At 37.2% G+C, this 24,904-nt stretch overlaps 1 protein-coding gene across 1 annotated transcript in view; it reads left to right on the plus strand.

Annotated features, from left to right (window-relative positions):
* Positions 1–24,904, plus strand: part of LRP1B (LDL receptor related protein 1B) — a 315,853-nt gene that overhangs the window by 172,390 nt on the left and 118,559 nt on the right. The window contains exons 31-33 of the mRNA XM_059878468.1: positions 5,789–6,012; positions 7,449–7,555; positions 22,425–22,541. Coding sequence (XP_059734451.1) covers positions 5,789–6,012; positions 7,449–7,555; positions 22,425–22,541 — 448 coding nt within the window. The remainder of the gene's footprint in view (positions 1–5,788; positions 6,013–7,448; positions 7,556–22,424; positions 22,542–24,904) is intronic.

The following is a 24,904-nucleotide window of genomic DNA, read 5'->3' on the forward strand; positions in this document are numbered from 1 at the left end:
TTGTGGCTCAGCTGGTAAAGAATCTGCCTGCAATGTGAGAGACCTGGGTTCGATCCCTGGGTTGGGAAGATCCCCTGGAGAAGGGAAAAGCTTCCCACTCCAGTACTCTGTCCTGAAGAATTCCATGGACTGTATAGTCCATCAGTTTGCAAACAGTCGGACACGACTGAGCAATTTTCACTTTCATTTTCACTTTAGATAAATACTACAAATTGTAGTAAAATTATTAAAATTGAAATAATCTTTTAAATTAAGCCTTATAAATATTCAGATTGAAATGATCTTTTCTTAAGAATAGATTGCTGATAGAAGCAGAAGTTTCATCCCTGAAGTGGTTTTAGAATTCATATATATTCTAGCTCTTAAATATAACTTTTTTGGGTTTTGGGAGAAGGGTTTCTCCATTGCTGTATGAGCTTGATTTAAATAACAATTATCTAGGTATTGCAGACTATTACTAAGCTGTGAAATTTAGTAATGTTCAGAATTTGTGTAGTCCTTTATTATTGGGCTTCCCTGGTAGCTCAGCAGGTAAGAATATGCCTGCAATGCAGGAGGACCCGGTTTGATTCCTGGGTAAGGAAGATCCCTTGGAGAAGGGATAGGCTACCCACTCCAGTATTCTTGGGCATCCCTGGTGGCTCAGATGGTAAAGAATCTGCCTGCAATGTGGTATTGACTAATTTATGAGAATTTAATCTGATTCACATTTTGTGAACCAAAAACATAAATAATCTTATCATGACAGATGGATACCCCCATCCCCATCCCAGCACACACCCAAATTATTTACAGTGTTGTTATATCTGTGTTTTACTAGCATTGCATCAGGGGATAATTAACTTTACCAAAATGGACTGAATTTTCTTATATGTACACAAAAATGAAAAAATCAGAAACAAATGAAATATGTGGCAACTTCAATCTATCCTTGTGTTAACTATATTTTCTCAAATTATATTGCTAACTATAGGAATTTTGTTTTAAAAAAGACAGTATTTCCACAGTTCAAATGTTTGAATTCTCCTTTTATAGATTTTCCTCTTTCCTCGATTTAAAACAAATGTCTTAGTGACTTATATTTTTAGTTTACTGAAGCTGGCACTGTGACAGATACCTTACAATCTGCAGCTGTAAAGGATTAGTAGTTTAAAGCAGTAACCTCTAATTGTGTTACAATCAAGCTGCCAATTTTTTTGGCAAGATTTAAGCATTTCATTCATTCAACTAATATATCTCTATAAAGAAGAATGCCTCAGGACTCAAAACTTTGGCTGTGTATTTAGAGAGCTTATTAGGAAAGAAATCATTTGTCTGGAGAAAGCCATCAAAATGTGTCTTCTACTTTGTGCAAAAAAATGAGAAATGCCTTTTGTTGTCTGGGTAACCACATGCCTCTGCAATCTCTTAAACACGACATATTGCATTAGTGCCTCTAGTTCATTGGTCTTTCTGTCTAGAGTGGGAGCCAAAGAGGCAAATTAGAGTTTCATATTCTCTTCATGCTTCCAATCTGATGTGTTTGGTTGTTTTTCAATCTCTTTTGAGACAAATGGCGTAACCATCCTGTTTTTGTTATTCATTTCAGTCTCCAATCTAGGCCAAGAACCTCAGTTTACTTTTCCTGTGTTTTCCCACTTTTTGTGTTTACCTGATTGATTTTGAACTTCTCCATAAGACCCACCAGCAATTTGCCCTCCACCTTTCAACCAGCATTCATTCAATATGAGGTTCCCTTTTAGATGACTAACATAATCCTCCCTATTGGGCTTCCCTGATAGTTCAGTTGGTAAAGAATCTGCCTGCAATGCAGGAGACCCCAGTTTAATTCCTGGGTCAGGAAGATCCCCTGGAGAAGGACTCCAGTATTCTTTGATTTTCCTTGTGGCTCAGTTGGTAAAGAATCCATCCACCTGCAATGTGGGAGACTTGGGTTCAATCTCTGGGTTGGGAGGATCCCCTGAAGAAGGGAAAGGCTATCCACTCTAGCACTCTGGCCTGGAGAATTCCATGGACTGTATAATCCATGGGGTCGCAAAGAGTCTGACACAACTGAGCGACTTTCACTTTCACTTTAAATGCAATCCTGGTCAAGCCATGAGCAATAGAAAGGGATTATTTCTTCCTTTCTTTTTTTTTTTTTTTTGGATTATTTATTTCTATAGAACTCACTATAAAGATGATTTCCTAATTTGGCCACGGTTTCCCTAACAATAAGACCATCTTATTTCTGTCTTCTTGTTCATCTTTTGTTCAGTCTTGCTCTTTTCAGTGTTGAGAATCACTGAGCATTCAGTATGTTATGAGTCATTAAGGATGAATACCTAGTAACATCTTCACCTGGTTGCCATAATTCCCTGAGAATCATCTTGTCACTGATGATTCATGACTTTAGGTTGAATTTATTGGGTGTGACCATCCTTTACTCCATATTCTAACTACCTTAGTTGATATGGGAATGACATTAGAGATTCCTTGATCAAGGAACCAGAGAATAACTATATGTATTTAAATGGCTCTATAACTCATCAGTATCTCTTGTGCTCAGCATTTAAAAGTAACATTTATTCTAGTAATGTGACCTAAATTCTATATATCCTCTTAGAATTCACCATTAATAGAATTTTCTCCAGCCAGCTTTTCTGAAAAGTATCACAAAATCAGACTTCTGAATGTTCCATGATCATTAGGAATTTGAGATTTTAACTGTTAGCAGAAGAGGAATATAAATATAGAATGGAAAGATAACCAGCTCTTTTTTGAGCATGAGTGAAACAAAATGAAAATATTAAATTTAAAAAGAGGTACTTTGCATAAAATATGTCCTATTTAGCAAGGATACCACTAGGACAGAAAAATCATATAGTATACTAACATTTTATAAAGGCAAATTTGAGCTTCCCTGTTGGCTCAGTCAATAAAGAATCTGCCTGCAATGCAGGAGACTCAGGTTCTATCCCTGGGTTGGGAAGATCCGCTGGAGAAGGAAATGAGAAGCCACTCCAGTATTTGTGCCTGGGAAATCTCATGGACAGAGGATCCTCATGGTCTATAATCCATGGAGTCTCAAGAGTAGGACACAACTTAGCAACTAAACCAGCAACCACCACCAAAGGCAAAATAGGGTATTCTTCTATGTTCGTGCTGTACAAGTACATGGTAAAAGATTGCTCCAGTGGTATTAAAAAAGATAAATATGCTCCAAGAGGCTTCATACAGTTCATAATGGTTATTTTCTCCTATTGTCTCTCATGTTTATAAATTTAAGATTTACATTGACATGTCCATACCATTCGTTGATAAATTTACTTTTAAATACTGCCAAATCAGAAGCAGCAATTACATTTAAGTTAAATGATACTGAAACACTTGAAAATTATTTTGTGGTTTGGCTAGGATAAATCTTTATATTTTACCCGTTTATAAATATTATTTGTATGGAGTGTTTAGATAATGTTGTATTTCAGAGTACTTTTCATTTAACTTTAGGTAGCTATGAGATATCACTGGGTAGATGGGTAGTATTTAAAATTAGAGTAGAGAAATAAGGTACTGTAATATTTCAAAAGTTTAGTTTTTAAGTCAATCAGTTAAAAGACTAATAATAAAGGCCATTAGAAATTTCTAAAGGTTCTGTGTTTAATTTGAGCCATATTTTCCTTCCTTATGATCTCAGTAATCACAAAGCAGATGGCAACTTGCAATTTTTATTTCTTGGCATCTCATGTACTTTTTGAGAAGTTCAGTCTGTTTGTTTTTAACCCAAGCACAATTTAACAAAATGTGTTCACTAGTAAAACACAGAAAAAACAGTCATCTGTTAAAAACCCACATTTCCACTTGTTACCAGGTCTTAACGATGCTTTTACACATTGATGACATGTCTAGTTATAATCACCTTCAAATAATTGTTTCTAGTCTTGATATAATACCCCTGAGAATTCCTTCTCACTTTTGGCTATGCACAATAAACCTGAGCATGTCAAATTAATTATTACACTAGCTTCAGCTCAAAGTGATCAAGTTAATTGAAGGGCACACAGCATACGTTATTTTCCTTGCTGTCTATTCCCAATGAACTCTTTTACCTTTGTCTCACAATAATTCAGTAATATAGTATTACACAGAAAATCCAAGCTAGCAGATTTAATATAAATGACAGAGTTTGTAACTTTCCTCGAAAGACGTTTTAATATAGCATCTCTCTAAATGTGCCTATTTGTATTAACATTCTTTTTCGATTTTAAATCAAATTATATATGGTAAGGATGCAGAGCAACTGTAACTTTATTAAATTGCTGAAAAGAGTGCATATTGGTAGAGATGCTTTGAAAGAAAATTCTAACCCTATCTATTCAAGCAAACATATGTATACCTTAAGCTTCAATAGTTCTATTTCTTATTAAATATTCAATAAAATGAGAGTTCATGTCCACCAAAAGATACATACAGGAATATTCATCATTTGTATTGTAATGGCCTAAAATTATTAACAAACAAAATATATATTACCAGTAAAATGGTAAACAAATTGATATTATTCATGAAATTAAATATTATCCAGAAATAAAAACAATTAAACTGACATACACAACAGTATGGATACATGGACATGATGTTGAATCAAAATCAGGCATTGAAGAGTACGATGATATTTATGTGGATTTGTTTAAACTGATCTATGACATTAGACATTATTATTATGCTTATTCTAAGAGAAATACTAACTGGTAGACATCATAAATGAACCTTCTACAGTTCTGGAAATATTGTAACAGGGTGGTAGTTAAACAGGGGCAGTTCAGTTTAGTTCATTCAGTCCCACAGTCGTGTCCGACTCTTTGAGACCCCATGAATCACAGCATGCCAGGCTTCCCTGTCCATCACCAACTCCTGGAGTTCACCCAAACCCACGTCCATCGAGTCGGTGATGCCATCCAGCCATCTCATCCTCTGTCTTCCCTTCTCCTCCTGCCCCCAATCCCTCCCAGCATCAGAGTCTTTTCCAATGAGTCAACTCTTCGCATGAGGTGGCCAAAGTATTGGAGTTTCAGCTTTAGCACCATTCCTTCCAAAGAAATCCCAGGGCTGATCTCCTTCAGAATGGACTGGTTGGATCTCCTTGCAATCCCAGGGATTCTCAAGAGTCTTCTCCAACACCACAGTTCAAAAGCATCAATTCTTCGGCACTCAGCCTTCTTCACAGTCCAACTCTCACATCCATACATGACCACAGGAAAAACCATAGCCTTGACTAGACGGACCTTGGTTGGCAAAGTAATGTATCTGCTTTTGAATATGCTATCTAGGTTTGTCATAACTTTCCTTCCAAGGAGTAAGCGTCTTTTAATTTCATGGCTGCAATTCACCATCTGCAGTGATTTTGGAGCCCAAAAAGTAAAGTCTGACACTGTTTCCCCATCTATTTCCCATGAAGTGATGGGACTGGATGCCATGATCTTCGTTTTCTGAATGTTGAGCTTTAAGCCAACTTTTTCACTCTCCTCTTTCACTTTCATCAAGAGGCTTTTTAGTTCCTCTTCACTTTCTGCCATAAGGGTGGTATCATAAACAGGGGCAGTGATAGGTAAAATTCCAATGAACTATATACTTAGGACTTGTGAAATTATATACCTATTAAAAGTAAGAATAAAATATGTTTAAAAATCTATATTATAATTAATACCTGATCATATTTGATTCCCAAATAATCTCAATATATAGATATAGAAAACTCCACCAATTTGCTTTTGCAAATACTGTGGTTTGTTGTTTTGTTTTCTTTTAGTGTCCTGAATTTAGAAGGCCCAGGGACATTGCAGTTGACTGGGTTGCTGGAAATATTTATTGGACCGACCATTCTCGAATGCACTGGTTCAGTTATTACACTACTCACTGGACCAGTTTGAGGTACTCTATCAACGTAGGGCAGCTGAGTGGCCCCAACTGTACCAGACTCTTAACAAATATGGCTGGAGAACCCTATGCCATTGCTGTAAATCCTAAAAGAGGGTAGGTTAATAACATGGTTATTGATGTTTCTTGATATGACTATCCATTTTTAGAGATTGTCCCACCTGTTTTCTATAGTGTTGTTTTTGGATAAGTGTTCAACATAGAGTCACAAGACTTGTGAAAATCCCTCTACTCCTTCTGTAAAAAAGAATGTTCTTTTCATACCAAATGGTGGTGAAAAATTTGTGTTTTTCTCTGAACAGTTGTATAAATGTACTTTATACATTTAGTGTCTGTATATGTTGTATATACATTCAGATTAATGAAACTGATGTGAAAAGTGTAACCACTATTGTTAATCTAAAACTAATTTTTTGAGATGTTATATATAATGTTTAACCATTTTAAGTGTAGAGTATTAGTGATTTTGGCTATTTCTGGTAATAAAAAATGAAAGCATATGTATAAACAGACTTTAAAAATGTAATACAAATATGTCCTTTATTTTACTTGATTTGTTTTTATTTTTTATTATTTTATTTTTCATTTATGAGCAGTGGCCAAAAAGAAATAGGGAAATGTTAAATAAAATTCCTAATCATCCATAAAGTGGACCATTAGATCCTGAGTAAAAAGAAGCAATTGTTTACTTAATAGAATTAAGCAGTGTGGTATCTTCTAAGTTAGAAAATTATTTCTGTTTGAGGAAATAGTTACTTTATCGTAAAAGAAAACATACTGTTGTATAAACCATAGTAAAATGAATTCTGTCACAATAAGAAGATGGTTTCAAGTGTTAGGATATTCTTCTTCTAAAGAAATTTTCAAAATTGAGCTTTGGGAATCAAGTGAACTACATTTTATCCTGTTAAACAGTAACTCTAAAATTTTAGTAGGAAATATGGGCTTCCCTTGTAGCTCAGTTGGTAAAGAATCTGCCTGCAATGCAGGAAACCTGGGATTGATTCCTGGATCAGTAAGATCCCCTGGGGAAGGAAATGGCACCCACCTCAGTATTCTTGCCTGGAGAATGCCATGGATAGAGGAGCCTGGTGGTCTACAGTTCATGGGATTGCAAAAAATCAGACACAACTGAGAGACTAACACTAGTGTGAGTGAGTGAGTGAAAGTCGCTCAGTCGTATCCGATGCTTTGCAACCCCGTTGACTATACAGTCCATGGAATTCTCCAGGCCAGAATACTGGAGTGGGTAGCCTTTCCCTTCTCCAGGAAGTTTCCCAACCCAGGGATTGAACCCAGGTCTCCTGCATTGTAGGGGGATTCTTTACCAGCTGAGCTATCAGGGACTAGTGCATGACTATTTAAAACCTTGATTCCACAGCCCTCTCTTGGAGGTCTTTACTCTGCATATTTAGAGTTAGTCCCTTTATCAGGGACTCTAAGGTGATTCAAATGCACAGGATCTTTTCAGATCTTGTTTGGGGCTATGCCAGCATTGTCACCAGGCTAATCAACTTGACCTATCTCTTCAGGATGATGTACTGGACTGTTGTTGGGGACCACTCCCACATAGAAGAGGCGGCCATGGATGGTACACTGAGAAGAATTTTAGTACAAAAGAATTTACAGAGACCTACAGGTATGACATGTATCCCATACTGTCTAAAATATGAAATAGCAGGGTGAGACAAATTAAGAGAGTAGCATTGACATCTATACATTACCGTGTGTAAAATAGATAACTAGTGGGAAGCTGCTGCACAGCACAGGGAGCTCAGCTCGGTGTTCTGTGATGACCGAGAGTGGTGGGATGGGAGAGGTGGAAGGAGTGATCAAGAAGGAGAGAATATGTGTGTATATATATATATAGCTGATTCATGTTGTTGTACAGCAGAAAGTAACAAAACATTGTAAAGCAATTATACTCCAATAATATAAAATGACATGAAATACTAAGCTAAATATTACAATGTTGCCATGCTTTCTGGTTCCATTTGGCAATGTAGTCATTTTTGAAAGCAGACAAAATAATTTATAGCATGATTTTATAAAAGTCATTAACATTGCCTGTCATAGTTTTCCAACTTGAAACTCAGGTTCTTATCATACTTTTGGTGATATTATGGGGATGTTATTTGAAAATTACCTAAGTTATAAGGCTATCAGGACTTCACCTGCATGAAATTTTGACAGTTTATAGCACTGTATTAGGATGTTTTTACAGCTATATGTTAATGATATTGGGAGAGATGGTAAACTGCTAGAGGATGAGAGACTAAATGGACAGAGAGATGGTAATATGCACATAATTTTTGTGAAAGAGAGGTATGAAAGACATTCACAGCTTCTTTCAATCTAGCTTAAATCTCCTTTCCAGCACGTCATCTAAATCACCAGTCCACACTCTGTACTTCCCAGACTGCTTCAGAACTCAGCTTTTTTTTTTTTTGCATTCCTATTCTTTCTCCCACGCCTTTTTCCTCTCACATCCCTCTTGTACAGTACCCTTCCAACTTCTATGAACTTAGCTGAATCTTACCAATCATTTTTGCTCTTTTTTTTCTAATTTTTTTGGCCTCATGGCATATGGAAGCTTGGTTCCCCGCTGTGCTGTGCTCAGTCACTAAATTGCATGAGGCTCTTTGTGATTCCATGGACTGTCGCACACCAGACTTCTCTGCCCATGGAATTTTCCTGGCAAGAATACTGGAGTGGGTTGCCATTTCCTTCTCCAGAGGATCTTCCCCAACCAGGGATCAAGCCTGCGTCTCTTATGTCTCCTGCATTGGCAGGCTGATTCTTTACCACTGAGCCACCTGGGAAGCGCCTTAGTTCCCCAACCAGGGATCAAACCCACAGCCCCTGCATTGTAAGCACCAAATTTTAACCACCAGACCACCAGGGAAGTCCCTGAATTTTATCAGTCTTGTAAGGTCTAAATTTAGTCCTTCCTCAATAAAACATTTTCACAATGTAGAAGCCTCAGAGATTTTTGCTCCCTTCCCACTCACCCACTACATCTGCATCAGAAGGACAGCATACATTTTCTATAGCACATGTTATTTAACAGTGAGGCTTTGCAGTCCCTTTCACAGTAGAAACTTTATATTTGGTGTGTGTATATGTATATATTTACTTTCAATGTACCTACTGCCTTTTCCTCCAAATAGATTGTTTTTACCCATACAGAAGGTAGGAACGCTTGGGATTGAGTTAATTTATATAGATGTGTCTCTTGTCAGTGATTTAACAAACACTAATTAAAGACTCACCTGGTGGCAGAAATTGTTCCAAATGCTGAAGAAATAGTTCCTGCCCTTGTTGAGAGAATTCCGATTCTCGTGAAACTGACCTTCCTATATAGGATAGAACATGTAGGATACATCAGGTCAGATGTATGTAAAAAAAAAATATGGGGAAAAAAAAACATGAGGGATGCCTAGTTTGAGAGAGTACTATTTTAGTTATGATTATCAGAGACGTCATCTCTAGAAAGGTGATATATGAGAAGATAACTGAATAAAGATAGAGAGCAAGCTATGTGATTATGTGAGGAAAGAGCTGTCCAAGCAGAAAGAGTGTAAGTCATGAGTTAGGAATGAATCTAGCAAGTGAGGAAAACAGCAGTGATGTTAGGACAGTGGGCCCTCCATATCCATGGTGGGTTGAATTTGCTGAAGCTGCTGATTCCGAGGGCTGAGTGTAATATGCCATTTTATGTAAAAGACTTGAGCATCAGTGGGTTCTGGTACCCACAGAGGATCCTATAACCAATGTCCTGTGGATACCATGGGATGATTGTATGCCTTGAAGCATATGAGCAACTGGAGACTGAGCATATAAGCTTATCCTCATGTGCTCATATTCTCATGAGCGTGTGCTCCACATGAGCATATGGAGAACAGGATAAGTGGGAATGACAAGCTGACCAGAGGCAGATCATCTAGGACCTGAAACACTCTGATAAGGATTAGATTCTGTTCTGGCTTTAAGGGGGGACATTTGAGGATATTGAGGAAAGTGGCATAATCTGTTCAAACACAATTTTAAAGAACTTTTTTACTTTTGACTAATTTTAGACTTATATAAAATTCAGACAGTTGATTAAAAAAAAAATGTCTGATTTAACATCTTACATAGTCATAGTAAAGGCTTCCCTAATAGTTCACTTGGTAAAGAATCCACCTGCAATGCAGGAGACCCCAGTTTGATTTCTGGATCGGGAAGATTCGTTAGAGAAGGGATAGGCTACCCACTCCACAGTATTCTTGGGTTTCCCTTGTGGTTTAGCTGGTAAAGAATCTGCCTGCAATGAGGGAGACCTGGGTTTGATCCCTGGGTTGGGAAGATCTCCTGGAGAAGGGAAAGGCTACCCACTCCAGTATTCTGGCCTGAAGACTGTATAGTCCATGGGGTCAGACATGATTGAGTGACTTTCACTTACTTTCACTTTCATAATCATAGTATGAGTGAGCGAGTGAGTGAAGTCGCTCAGTCATGTCCGACTCTTTGCGACCCCCTGGACTATAGCCTACCAGGCTCCTCTGTACGTGGGATTCTCCAGGCAAGGATACTGAAGTGGGTTGCCATTTCCTTCTCCAGGAAGTCATAGGTATAGTATACATGACATTATTTTCATTTTAAAGTATGACTCAGGAAGCAATGTACAGAATTGCCAGTCTGAGATCCTTAGGAGGGAGCCTGAGACAGGGGTTCTTGGGAAGTTTGTTTATGAAGGGAATGCTATTCCCTGGTTATCATGTGTTGCAGTTGTAGACATGGCCAACCTAAATCAATGAGATGGAGGTGTGTGTGTGTGTGTGTATGTGTGTTTGTACTCAGTCGTTCTGCTCTTTGCAGCCACATGGAGTGTAGCACACCATGCTCCTCTATCCATGAAATTTTTCTGGCAAAAATACTAGAGTGGAGTGCCATTTCCTAATCCAGGGAATCTTCCTGACCCAGGAATCGAACCCATGTCTCTTGCATCTCCTGCATTGGTAGGCAGATTTTTTTTATAACTAGCACCACCTCGGAAATCCTCAGATGAAGCTATCTCAGATTATTGGAAGTTTTAGTTCTGGAGCTCAAAGCAGAACTAGACACTTGGTTTGGGGAATTAGCAACAGAAAGTTGATAACTGAAACTTGCTGGAGTTGTTAAGAGGGATGCTGCTGCTGCTGCTGCTAAGTCACTTCAGTTGTGTCCGACTCTGTGCGACCCCATAGACGGCAGCCCATCAGGCTCCCCCATCCCTGGGATTCTCCAGGCAAGAACACTGGAGTGGGTTGCCATTGCCTTCTCCAATGCATGAAAGTGAAAAGTGAAAGTGAAGTCGCTCAGTCGCGTCTGACTGTGAAACAAAGAAGATTCCTAGTGCAGAAAGGGCAGAAATGTATGAGATGGTTATGTTTAGAAGAGTTAAGGTCAAAAGTGCAGACAACAGAGGTGTTTGAGCAATAGGAGCAAAGCAACAGAATTCAGTGTCACAGTAGTTGACAGAAAAGTTTCAAAAGGAAGATAATATACCCAATTGGACATAGCATAGTGCCTTACACATAATAAATACAGAGTAGTAGAAAGAGTCTTAGCCTTGAATTTAATTGGCTTGTGTTAAAATTGAGCAACCTGTATAAACTTTGAGCACTGAAGTCCTCACTTGTAAATTGCATATGACAATATTTACCTTATGGATAATTGATATAATTCATTTAAATCAGATATTAAAACCAATGTAAATTAATTGGTATAATTTCTTGAATATCTAAGAGGCTAAGAATAACTATAGGAATAATAAACCATGTATTAATACTAAAACCTTACATTTGTATCTTATATAAGATATAAGATATATCCACCATAACTCACTCCTCCAGGGGATCTTCCAACCCAGGGATTGAACTCAGGTCTCCCACATTGCAGGTGGATTCTTTACTGTTTGAGCCACCAGGGAAGCCCATAACTCCTGAATATTAATTAAAAAAAAATTTTATCCATGTTTATATATATCATTTAGTATACTTTGTTGACTAGTATTCTCATTTTATATGTTCAAATTCTAAAAGATTTTTAAAAATCCATATGCTACATGTAAAATCTATTGCTGTATCTATTGAGCACTTGCTTATTGAATTTCCTAGTATTGGAAATGCTAGTCTTGTATTATTAGGGAGGATTTTATTCCATCAAGGAGAAATATCTCTGACTATTATCTTTTCATCTGTCTTAAATTTATAGTGATTAATAACTCTTCAGTAATGCAAGCCAAATGTTACTGATATACAAATAAATAAAAAATAATATCAGAATATTTTTAGGAAATAATAGATAATTTAGATTTCATAAATAACATAATGCTAGAAAGTAACAAGGGAAAGTTGGTGATCATTCGGTATATATATACACACATACACATATATATATATACACATTATATTAATATGCTAGAGAAAATGTGCACTTATCCAAATATATTTTATAAGATTTCCTTCCATACAAGTACATTAATTGCTTATGGTTCCTTAGAAACATCATAGGTTTATGTATACCTATATTATCTCTTTTCTTGGTGTATGTTTGTAAATATTTGCCCTGACTCCAAAGTTATGAAACTGAAATCAGTAACTATAATAATACCTCTTTTTCTCTCCAAGTGTAATGTCTTATTATTTACATCTAGGGTTAACAGAAAACGCGATTTTTCCTTTACACAGACATGAAGACTATGTGCACTAGGATACAGTGCATTTGGTTACGCTCTGTACTCAATAGAGTGTAAGTGATACTAGTATCATGAACAGCAGTAGGAGTAGAAATAAACGTCTCTATCCCTTTAACTCCTGTGCATTTAAAGATTAGAATTGTACTATCTGATTGTATAGGCACACCACCCAGGTAGCCCTGTGTTTATTCACCACCAGCACTGCCATTGCTTACTTTCCAAAATCAAAAGAATACCTCAATTCTCTGGGCGTCGAAAGCACTGCTTATCTCCATACTTGGTTCTCAATCACCTATTGCTTTAATGATATATAATCATTGACTCGTTAATGCTTTAATGTATAATCTATGTGCCCAACAAGATCATAAATAGCTTAAACCAACACCATTATGAATATTCTTGATATATCCCCTGTGGAATATTACCTATAATTAGTATATGTTTAGTCACTGAGTCTTGTCCAAATCTTTGTGACTCCATGGATTGCAGCATGTCAGACTCCCCTGTCCATCACCAACTCCCAGAGATTACTCAAAATCATATCCATCAAATTGGTGATGCCATCCAATGATCTCATCCTCTGTCATCCCCTTCTCCTCCCACCTTCAATCTTTCCCAGCATCAGGGTCTTTTCTAATGAGTCAGTTGTTTGAATCAAGTGGCCAGAGTATTGGAGTTTCAGCTTCAGCATCAGTCCGTCCAATGAATATTCAGGACTGACTTCCTTTAGGATTGACTGGTTGGATCTCTTTGCAGTCCAAGGGATTCTCAAAAGTCTTTTCAAGCACCACAGTTCAAAAGCATCAAATCTTTGGTGCTCAACTTTCTTTATAGTCCAAATCTCACATCCATACATGACTACTGGAAAAACCATAGCTTTGACTAGATGGACCTTTGTTGGCAAAGTAAAATCTCTGCTTTTTTACATGCTGTCTAGGTTGGTCATAGCTTTTCCAAGGAGCAAGTGTCTTTTAATTTCATGGCTGAAGTTCCCATCCACAGTGATTTTGGGGCCTCAAAAAATAAAGTCTCTCATTGTTTCCATCGTTTCCCCATCTATTTGTCATGAAGTGATGGGACTGGATGTCATGAAGTGATGGGACTGGATGCCATGATCTTCGTTTTCTGAATGTTGAGTTTTAAGCCAACTTTTTCACTCTCCTCTTTCACTTTCATCAGGAGGCTCTTTTGTTCTTCTTCACTTTCTGCCATAAGGGTGATGTCATCTGCATATCTGAGGTTATGATATTTCTCCCAGCAATCTTGATTCCAGCTTGTGCTTCATCGGGCCCAGCATTTCACATGAGCATATAAGTTAAATAAGCAGGGTGACAGTATATAGCCTTGACGTACTCTGTTCCCAATTTGGAACCAGTCTTTTGTTTCATGTCCAGTTTTAACTGTTGCTTCTTGACCTGTGTGCAGATTTCAGAAGGCAGATCAGGTGGTCGGGTATTTCCATCTCTTGAAGAATTTTCCACAATTTGTTGTGATCCACACAGTCAAAGGCTTTGGTGTAGTCAATAAATCAGAAGTAGATGTTTTTCTGGAACTCTTTTGCTTTTTTGATGATCCAACGGATGCTGGCAATTTGATCTCTGGTTCCTCTGACTTTTCTAAATCCAGCTTGAACATCTGGAAGCTCACGGTTCACGTACTGTTGAAACCTGGGTTGGAGAATTTTGAGTATTAATTTGCTAGTGTGTGAGATGAGTGCAATTGAGTGGTAGTTTGAACATTCTTTGGCATTGCCTTTCTTTGGGACTGGAGTAAAAACTGACCTTTTTCAGTCTTGTGGCCACTGCTGAGTTTGCCAAATTTGCTGGCATATTAAGTGCAGCACTTTCACAGCATCATCTTTTAAGATTTGAAATAGCTCAGTTGGAATTCCATCACCTCCACTAGCTTTGTAGTGATGCTTTCTAAGACCTGCTTGACTTCACATTCCAGGATGTCTGGCTCTAGGTGAGTAATCACACCATTGTGGTTTTCTAGAGGTAAGCCATGAAGGTCTTTTTAGTTTAGTTGTATTCTTGCCACCTCTTCTCAATATCTTCTGCTTCTGTTAGGTCCATAAAATTTCTGTCCTTTTTTGTGTCCATCTTTGCATGACAAGTTCCCTTTGTATCTCTAATTTTCTTGAAGAAATCTCTAGTCTTTCCCATGCTAATATTTTCCTCTATTTCTTTGCATTGATCACTGAGGAATGCTTTCTTATCTCTCCTTGCTATTCTTTGGAACTCTGCATTCAAATGGGTATATCTATCTTTTTTCTCCTTTGCCCTTCACCTCTCTTCTTTTTTTCAGATATTTGTAAGGCCTCCTCAGACAACCATTCTGCCTTTTTGCATTTCTTTTTCTTGGGGATGATCTTGATCACCGCCTCCTGTACAATGTCAGGAAGCCCCATCTGTAGTTCTTCAGGCATTCTGCCTATCAAATCTAATCCCTTGAATCTATTCCTCACTTCCACTCTACAATTGTAAGGGATTTGCTTTAGGTCATACCTGAATGGTCTAGTGGTTTTCCCCAATTTCTTTACTTTCAGTCTGAATTTGGCAATAAGAAGTTCATGATCTAAGCCACAGTCAGCTCCTGGTCTTGTCTTTGCTGACTGTATAGAGCTTCTCCATCTTTGGCTGGAAAGAATATGATCAATCTGATTTGGTTTTGACCATCTGGTGATGTCCATGTGTAGAGTCTTTTCTTGTGTTGTTGGAAAAGGGTGTTTGTTATAACCAGTGCATTCTCTTGGCAAAACTCTGTTAGCCTTTGACCTGTTTTGTTTTATACCCCAAGGTTAAATTTGCCTGTTACTCCAGGTAGCTCTTGACTTCCTACTTTTGCATTCCTCCTATAAAGACGAGGACAACTTTTTTGGGTATTATTTCTAGAAGGTCTTGTAGGCCTTCATAGAACCGTTCAACTTCAGCTTCTTCAGCATTACTGGTCGGGGAATAGACTTGGATTATTGTGATATTGAATGGTTTGCCTTGGAAATGAACAGAGATCATTCTGTCATTTTTGAGATCGCATGCAAGTACTGCATTTTTGACTTTTATTGAGTAGGATGGCTACTTTATTTCTTCTAAGGGATTCTTGCCCACAGTAGTAGATATAGTGTTCATCTGAGTTACATTCACCAATTCCAGTCCATTTTAGTTCATTGATTCCTAAAACGATGTCGATGTTCACTCTTGCCATCTTCTGTTTGATTACTTCCAATTTGCCTTGATTCGTAGACCTAACATTCCAGGTTCCTATGCAATATTGCTCTTTATAGCATCAGGCTTTACTTCCATCACCCATCACATCCACAACTGTATGTTGTTTGTGCTTTGGCTCCGTCTCTTCATTTTTTCTGGAGCTATTTCTCCATTCTTCTCAAGTAGCATATTGGGCACCTACTGACATGGGGAGTTCCTCTTTCAGTGTCATTCCTTTTTTCATTTTCGTACTGTTCATGGGATTCTCAAGGCAAGAATACTGAAGTGGTTTGCCATTCCCTTCTCCAGTGGACCATGTTTTGTCAGGACTATCCACCAAGACCCGTCCATCTTGGGTGGCTCTACATGGCATGGCTCATAGTTTCACTAAGCTAGACAGGGCTGTGGTCCATGTGATCAGTTTGGTTAGTTTTCTGTGATTGTGGTTTTCATTCCCTCTGCCCTCTGATGGATAAGGATAAGAGGCTTATGGAGGCTTCCTGATGGGAGAATGACTGGGGGAAACTGGGTCTTGTTCTTATGGGCAGGGCCATGCTCAGTAAAACTTTAATCCAATTTTCTATTGGCGGGTGGGGCTGTCTTCCATCCTTGTTATTTGACCTGAGGCCAAACTATGGTGGAGGTAATGAAGACAATGGTGACCTCCTGCAAAAGGCGCCATGCATGTACTGCTTCACTCATTGCCCCTGACCCCTCAGCAGAGCACTGTCAACCCATGCCTCTGCCAGAGACTCCTAGACACTCATGGGCAAGTCGGGGTCAGCCTCTTATGGGGTCATTGCTCCTTTCTCCTGGGTTCTGGTACACACAAAGTTTTGTTTGTGCCCTCCAAGAGCCTGTTTCCCCAGTTCTATGTAAGTTCTAGTGGCTCTATGGTGGGGTTAATGGCGACCTCCTCCAAGAGGGCTGATGCCATACCCAGGTCTGCTGCACCCAGAGCCCCTGGCCCTGCAGCGGCTCACTGCTGAACTGCACCTTTGCAGGAGACATTCAAACACAGTTCTAGCTTAGTCTCTGTGGGGTCTCAGGGTCCTGGTACACAAGGTTTGAGCCCTCTGAGAGTCTCTGGTGGTTAACGGGTTTGATTCTAATTGTGATTTCTCTCCTCCTACCATCTTGTTGGAGTTTCTCCTTTGCGCTTGGACTTGGGGTATCTTTTTTGGTGGGATCTAACATTCTCCAACTGATGGTTTTTCAGCAGTGAATTGTAGTTTTGGAGTTCTTGCAGGAGAAGATAAGTACATATCCTTCTGCTCCGCCGTCTTACACCACTCTCCTCAAGACTAACTATGTGTTGAATGAGTGAAGATATGAATGCATACCATTTTTAATACTCTAATCTATGTTATGGTATTAAGTTCTCTTTTCACAAATGTTTTAGGCCCAATATTAAATGCAAGAAGCATAACCTATATTCTGATTCAGTCAACTGTGTGGTGGGTGAGTAGGATGTACCATGAGAGTAGGAACATGATCTGTTTCAATCTTTGTTACATACTAGGACCTGACAGTGTGTGGTGCAAGGGAGGTACCTTACAAATATGTATTAATTAATTTCTTTTAAAAATGAATGCTTTTCATTTTTCCCTCCAAGAGAAGGGCATGTAAAATTACATGAGTTTGGTTTAATACCATATTATTTGATATACAAAAGCTTATTTATGTTACTTTTAGATCCTCTTAGATTGTGGCAGTTTCTGACTAAACAGAAAAATAAAGAAGTACATACTGGTCTGGTACAGTCATAATTATTTGATGCACTCAGCAAATTCTTTGTCCTTGGCCAACAAAAGATCTCTAATTAAATGAGATAGATTAAAAATTTAAGGACTATTGTTCAATTCCTTGACACATTATCTTGCTAACACTCATAAATAACTGTGTGTATGTGTGTGTGTGTGTCTGTGTGTGTATATATATATATATATATATATATATATATCAGTTCAGTTCACTTGCTCAGTCATGTCTGACTCTTTGCGACCCCATGAATCACAGCATGCCAGGCCATCCTGTCTATCACTAACTCCCAGAGTTCACTCAAACTCATGTCCATCGAGTCAGTGATGCCATCCAGCCATCTCATCCTCTGTCGTCCCCTTCTCCTCCTGCCTCCAACCCCCCCAACCCCCAGCATCAGACTCTTTTCCAATGAGTCAAATCTTCACATGAGGTGGCCAAAGTGTTAGAGTTTCAGCTTCAACATCAGTCCTTCCAAAGAACACCTAGGACTGATCTCCTTTAGAATGGACTGGTTGGACTTCCTTGAAGTCCATGGGACTCTCAAGAGTCTTCTACAACACCACAGTTCAAAAACATCAAGTCTTTGGAGCTCAGCTTTCTTCACAGTCCAACTCTCACATCCATACATGACCACTGGAAAAACTATAGCCTTGACTAGACGGACCTTTGTTGGCAAAGTAATGTCTCTGCTTTTTAATGTGCTATCTAGGTTGGTCATAACTTTCCTTCCAAGGAGTAAGCATCTTTTATTTCATGGCTGCATTCACCATCTACACTGATTTTGGAGCCCCATGAAACAAAGTCTACCACTGTTTCCACTGTTTCCCCATCTATTTCCCATGAAGTGATGGGACTAGATGCCATGATCTTCGTTTTTTGAATGTTGAGCTTTAAACCAACTTTTTCATTCTCCTCTTTCACTTTCATCAAGAGGCTTTTGAGTTCCTCTTCACTTTCTGCCATAAGAGTGGTGTCATCTGCATATCTGAGGTTATTGATATTTCTCCTGGCAATCTTGATTCCAGCTTGTGTTTCTTCCAGCCCAGCATTTCTCATGATGTACTCTGCATAGACGTTAAATAAACAGGGTGACAATATACAGCCTTGATGTACTCCTTTTCCTATTTGGAACCAGTCTGTTGTTCCATGTCCAGTTCTTACTGTTGCTTCCTGACCTGCCTATAGGTTTCTCAAGAGGCAGATCAGGTGGTCTGGTATTCCCATCTCTTTCAGAATTTTCCACAGTTTATTGTGATCCACATAGTCAAAGGCTTTGGCATAGTCAATAAAGCAGAAATGGATGTTTTTCTGGAACTCTCTTGCTTTTTCGATGATCCAGCAGATGTTGGCAATTTGATCTCTGGTTCATTTGCCTTTTCTAAAACCAGCTTGAACATCTAGAAGTTCATGTATTGCTGAAGCCTGGCTTGGAGAATTTTGAACATCACTTTACTAGCATGTGAGATGAGTGCAATTGTGCGGTAGTTTGACCATTCTTTGGCATTGCCTTTCTTTAGGATTGGAATGATATGTATGTGGGAGAAACCGAGTGGCTCAGTGGTGAAGAATCTGCCTACCAAGTAGGAGATGCAGGTTCAATCCCTGGGTTGGGAAGATCTTATGGAGAAGGGATCTTCAGCACACTCCAATATTCTTGCCTGGGAAATCCCATAGACAAAGGAGCCTTGTGAGCTATAATCCCGGTGTCACAAAGAGTCTGACAGGACCTAGTACCTGAGCACAAAAACTCACACAGAAGCACATATATGTGTAAAAATAACTTTAACATAGACTAATATCCAAAATGTTTTATAGGTAACCTCTCTCAGAAATTACTTAAAAATTTTTTTAAAATAAATTAGACATAGTGGTAAATATCTTTAGCTTCTTTTTGGACCCCTTTTATCACCTCTTAAATCAAGAATAGGGTATTGCACACTTGCTTGTTATTACTACCTTACAAATCTCAACTTTGCTATAACATGAAAGCTACATAATCTCTTTCTCCCTTTCTGAAAACATAATTTATTTCTCTTCTCCAGGTCTTCTTTATTAAATATCACATTGGTATTATGGCCAGTTCTCATAGGATTTTGTTTCTGCCATTTTCCATCTTCTTTTTAGACCACAGTGGAAATAAGGGAACTAGTAGGAGGATCTTGGAAAAATTTAAAGTTAAAAGTTAGATTAAAAAATCCCTAAAATGTAAACTTAGTCTTGATATCATGGAAGATGTTAAAAAAAAATGATTAGAGCCATTATCATGTGCTCCTAAAACTTATCAGGACTTTTTTTTTTTATAAGACTTTCAAATTGTCTTTCTATTATGCTCAATTAGAACAAGTAGACATTTTATTTTAAATTTTATGTACTTTCACTGACTTGGTTCCAAATATTCACCATTCCCAGTTCAGATAAGAATGACTTTCCTGGAAATTTATTTTTTTCCCCACTTTATTTTTGCTTCTTTATTAAAGACAAAAAAGATGTAATATTTTAAAGATATAGAAATGGACTTGTTCTTTCATATAAACTTGACTTACCTCTGTAACAAAAAGTTAGTTTACTTCTTCTTTAACTTTTTAATTTAAAAGACTGTCTCTTTTATTAAATGCTTAGGGAGAAATCAAAGTCATTGATTTGTGGATTTCAGTTCAGTTCAGTTCAGTCATTCAGTCTTGTCTGACTTTTTGCGACCCCATGAATCACAGCACATCAGGCCTCCCTGTCCATCACCAACTCCTGGAGTTCACTGAGACTCACGTCCATCGAGTCAGTGATGCCATCCAGCCATCTCATCCTCTGTTGTCCCTTTCTCCTCCTGCCCCCAATCCCTCCCAGCATCAGAGTCTTTTCCAATGAGTCAACTCTTCGCATCAGGTGGCCAAAGTACTGGAGTTTCAGATTTAGCATCATTCTTTCTGAAGAGATCCCAGGGCTGATCTCCTTCAGAATGGACTGGTTGGATCTCCTTGATTTAGGGGAATATAAATCCCACTCATCTAAAAGCTTGTGGTAAAATTTTTGCTTAGATGTAATTTCATCCAAAATAGTACAGTATGGGACTATAGCTGTATGTGTCTTAAGCCTAGACTAATACTGCAATGTATGACACATTTGAAAAAATTTTACTGCTGTTGAATCTGAAAAAACAATATTGGTAATTAAATTAGATTAATACCTATTGTTTTCTTCATTTCTATGATTAGCAAATTTAATATTTAAATGTAAAGATCAATTTGGTTGAGAACAACTTTTTTTTTTTAATCTACCACTTTATTGTATAACACTGGTGGAAGGAAAAGAAAAGCATTTTAAATCTTTTGTAGACAATGATTTTGAAGTAGAATGGTGGCAGCAAGAAGTTTGGATCATTTTATGTTTCACGTTACTCATAATTACACATGAAAAAGCTAAGACCTAATATCCACCATAAGTCCAAATAGCAGATTAATCATTGAGCAGAAACTAGTAAAACATGGGCCACTTGTTTTAATTGGTAAGTCATTTCTTAGAGGTTGATTGGACATAGAACATTTTTATATTACACTTGAGAAATATTTTTATTTAGTTTAATTATATTTGGGATAGACTCATACATTACTGAAAAATTATTTCCAAATGATTTTCACCATGATATGTTTTCATTTTGATTGTTAAATTATGATCCATCTACAAGAAAGAACAATTAGTGTAAACTCAAAAATACTTTTCACTCAGTTGCCTTGCCTTTAAGATGGCATTCAATTTCCTCAATTTTTTTTTCATTGAATGATCTCATTCAGAAAGCTTTTTAGCATGCAGATGTCAAAGGTAATTTGACTGCCTTGTAGTTTCAAAGTGTGTCGTATGTCATATCTATAGTCTAGCTACGTTGTAAAAATTGAATATCTACAGCAACAAAGATTTATTATAGAATTCATATGTTATGGGTCTTACTTTTCTAAACTGAAGGAAGTTTACCTAAGGAATTCTATGCGTTGATGATATTTGTGCAACAAGACACTGACTAGATCCCAATTATATTATGAAATAAAAAATTGAATAAATAGAAAAACATTATTTTTTACTGCATGTCATTTTAGTCCAGTGGTATTCATTAACAGATACTGATAAAAAGAGATACATGACAGTCTCAGAGCAAATTAATGATTAGAGTAAAAAATTAGAGTGAAAAATGTAAGTACAACGAGAAACTTAATTAAGGAATTTACTATTCATTATTCTCTATTGTAAACATCATATCTTTAGTCAATTTAAACTTCAGCATGCACACAGGTGTCTCATAACACTATAGACCAACTCAAGGTGGTGAAAATATCTTATGATTAAGCTCATGAACCTTTTATTTTCTGCAAAATGCACCTTCATGAAAAGATTCAAAATATAGCTAATTACCTGGAATTATTTGAAACAATGGTTGGATAAATGGTTTAAATGATGAATTAATTCTGTGTGTACTATAAAGATTAAAAAAAAAAAGTCACAAGAAAGTCTTCTAGAAAACAACCATAATTAAGAAACCAGTAAGCGTAGAAGGGAGGGGTATTTAGGATGGCTTTTCCTACATGAAGTAAAAATATTCCCTGCTACACTGTATTACATAAATTCTGTGTAATTTATTAACACATATTTCAGATAGAGATTAAGTTATTTCATTTTTTTCTGATTTTTGCACTATCATGATATAGACTAGGTAATTTCTAAGCTGTTTAAAACAAATTTTCAATTATAACAATACATTAAAGAGAAGAAACATAATTTTAAATAATCTCAAATGTATTGCTGTCATTTGTCTGTGCGTGTTGATTTTACAGGTCTGGCTGTGGATCATTTCAGTGAACGGATATACTGGGCTGATCTTGAACTCTCTGTTATTGGCAGCGTTCTGTACGATGGTTCTGATTCTGTAGTCTCTGTGACCAGCAAACAAGGTTTGTGAAGTGCTTTAGTTTCTGCCTTTAATTACCACTGAGCATATTAAATAATGAAACATAGATACAATTATGAAAGCCTTACATTCTATATTTCCTCAATTTATGTCTCTTTTCAACTTACTGTGTAGTTTTGTGTGTGTGTTTGCATGGATACTCAGTCATGTCCAACTCTTTATGACCCCACAGACTGTAGCCTACCAGGCTTCTTTGTCCATGGGATTCCCAGGCAATAATATTAAAGAGGGTTGCCATTTCTTCCTTCTGGGGATCTTCCCCATTCAGGAATCAAGCTCATGTCTCCTGCATCTCCTGCATTGGCAGGTAGATTCTTTACCACCTGGGAATCTCATTTCAACTTGTAGCTCTTAATATTCATCGCAATTTTCATTCCTACTACTAAGAATAACAAAGAGGCCACACCAGAAGAACTTCTTGACTCCAGGACAAATGTGATGCATTGCTACTGGATTCAGAAAATATTCATTCTGTTTGTTGCTTCTGTGGATGTTCTTTTCTGAGCAGAAGACTTCGAGTAGTCAAGATTAGTGCCTGGGAACACTAATTTTTATTTCAAATTACAGTGATAAGTAGGAAATGAGTTACTTTATAGTAAAACATCATAGTAACATTTATTAGTATAGGTAATTGATAGGGACACTCTCATCCATGTGAAAAGCAATGTGTAAAAATTGAGAGTGTACTTCTTCTATAAATGACTGAAGAATCTACTGGTGCTCTTCTTTCATAGCACCCTTTTTATCTCCATCTCTATGTCTATCTTCTGTTTTTCACTCTCATTTTTTACTCCCTTCTGTGACTCACACTTTCCTTGCCAGGGAATCTCAGTTCTTTCTGCTTAATTTATTTCCCTTCATTTTCTCTTTCTCTTTCTTACCAAAACCCCTTAGCTATTTACCACAATTTGTTCACAACTTATACTTGAAGTTTTATATTTGCATACTAATTTACAAGTAAGTAAATAAGTTTTACTTACTGCTTTGCTTCCAGTTTTTTTTTTTTTTCTTTCTTTCTTAAGCAAAAGCAGAGAAGCTGCTAGAAGAATAATTGCATTGAATTTTCACTGTGCCCTTACTAGAAGAGTGTGTTTTTTGTTTAATAACACTAAATGGAAAAAAAAAAATTCAACATTCATGTAATTGATTACAAAAATTAACCCATTTTAGCTCAAATGTATATTTTACTATTTCAAGAAACAATAAAGAAAAATACATATTAAAAGGCATTTTATGTTTTACGACATTTAGATTATAAGTAAAATATAAATGTTGCTATTTCACTTTTTATAAATTTCAGTACCAAAGTTATATATTTTTATTTAAAAATCTCTAAAAATCCATTTTGTAAAGTGTGAGAAATTATTATTACTGTTATTCTCAGCCACACTAATTGTATATATGATTGACATTCACCAATTTGTTTTCTTTATACTATTTCTAAAATAGACAATAGAATGTCAGATTTAGGGGGATTATTTTACTATTCAAAACCAATTTATGATAGATAAAATTAATGTTCAGACAATTAATTTGACCATTAATTTTATACAGTGGTGGTGACAAATAGATTCAAGGGATTATATCTGCTAGACAGAATGCCTGAAAACTATGGACAGAAGTTCATAACACCATACAAGAGGCAGTAACCAAAACCAACCCCAAGAAAAAGAAATGCAAGAAGGCAAAGTGGTTGTCTGAGGAGGCCTTACAAATGGCTGAGAAAAGCAAAGAAGTAAAAGGCAAAGGAGAAGAGGAAAGATATACCCAACTGAATGCAGGGTTCCAGAGAAGAGCAAGGAGAGACAAGAAAGTCTTCTTAAGTAAACAATCCAAGGAAATGGAGGAAAACTACAGAATGGGAAATACTAGGGATCTCTTCAAGAAAATTGGAGATACCTAGGGACCATTTTATGCAAAGACTGGCACAATAAAACACAGAAATGGTAGGAACTTAATGAAGCAAAAGAGATTAAGAAGAGGTGGCAAGAATACACAAGAACTGTACAGAAAGATTCTTGATGACCTAGATAAACATGATGGTGTGTGTGGTCACTCAACAAGAGCCAGACAGCCTAGAGTGTGAAGTCAACTTTGCTATAGGAAGCATCTTTACTAATAAAGCTAGTGGAATGGAATTCCAGTTAGGTGATGGAATTCCAGCTGAGCTACTTCAAATCCTAAAAGATGATACTGTTAAATTGCTGCACTTTAAAATCAGCAATTGGAAGACTCATCAGTGGCCACAGAATTGGAAAAGATCAGTTTTCAATCCAATCCCAAAGAAAGGCAATGCCAAAGAATGTTCAAACTAGTATACAATTGCACTCATTTCATATGCTAGCA

This window comes from Bos taurus, chromosome 2 (assembly GCF_002263795.3).
Source record: "Bos taurus isolate L1 Dominette 01449 registration number 42190680 breed Hereford chromosome 2, ARS-UCD2.0, whole genome shotgun sequence".
NCBI lineage: Eukaryota > Metazoa > Chordata > Mammalia > Artiodactyla > Bovidae > Bos > Bos taurus.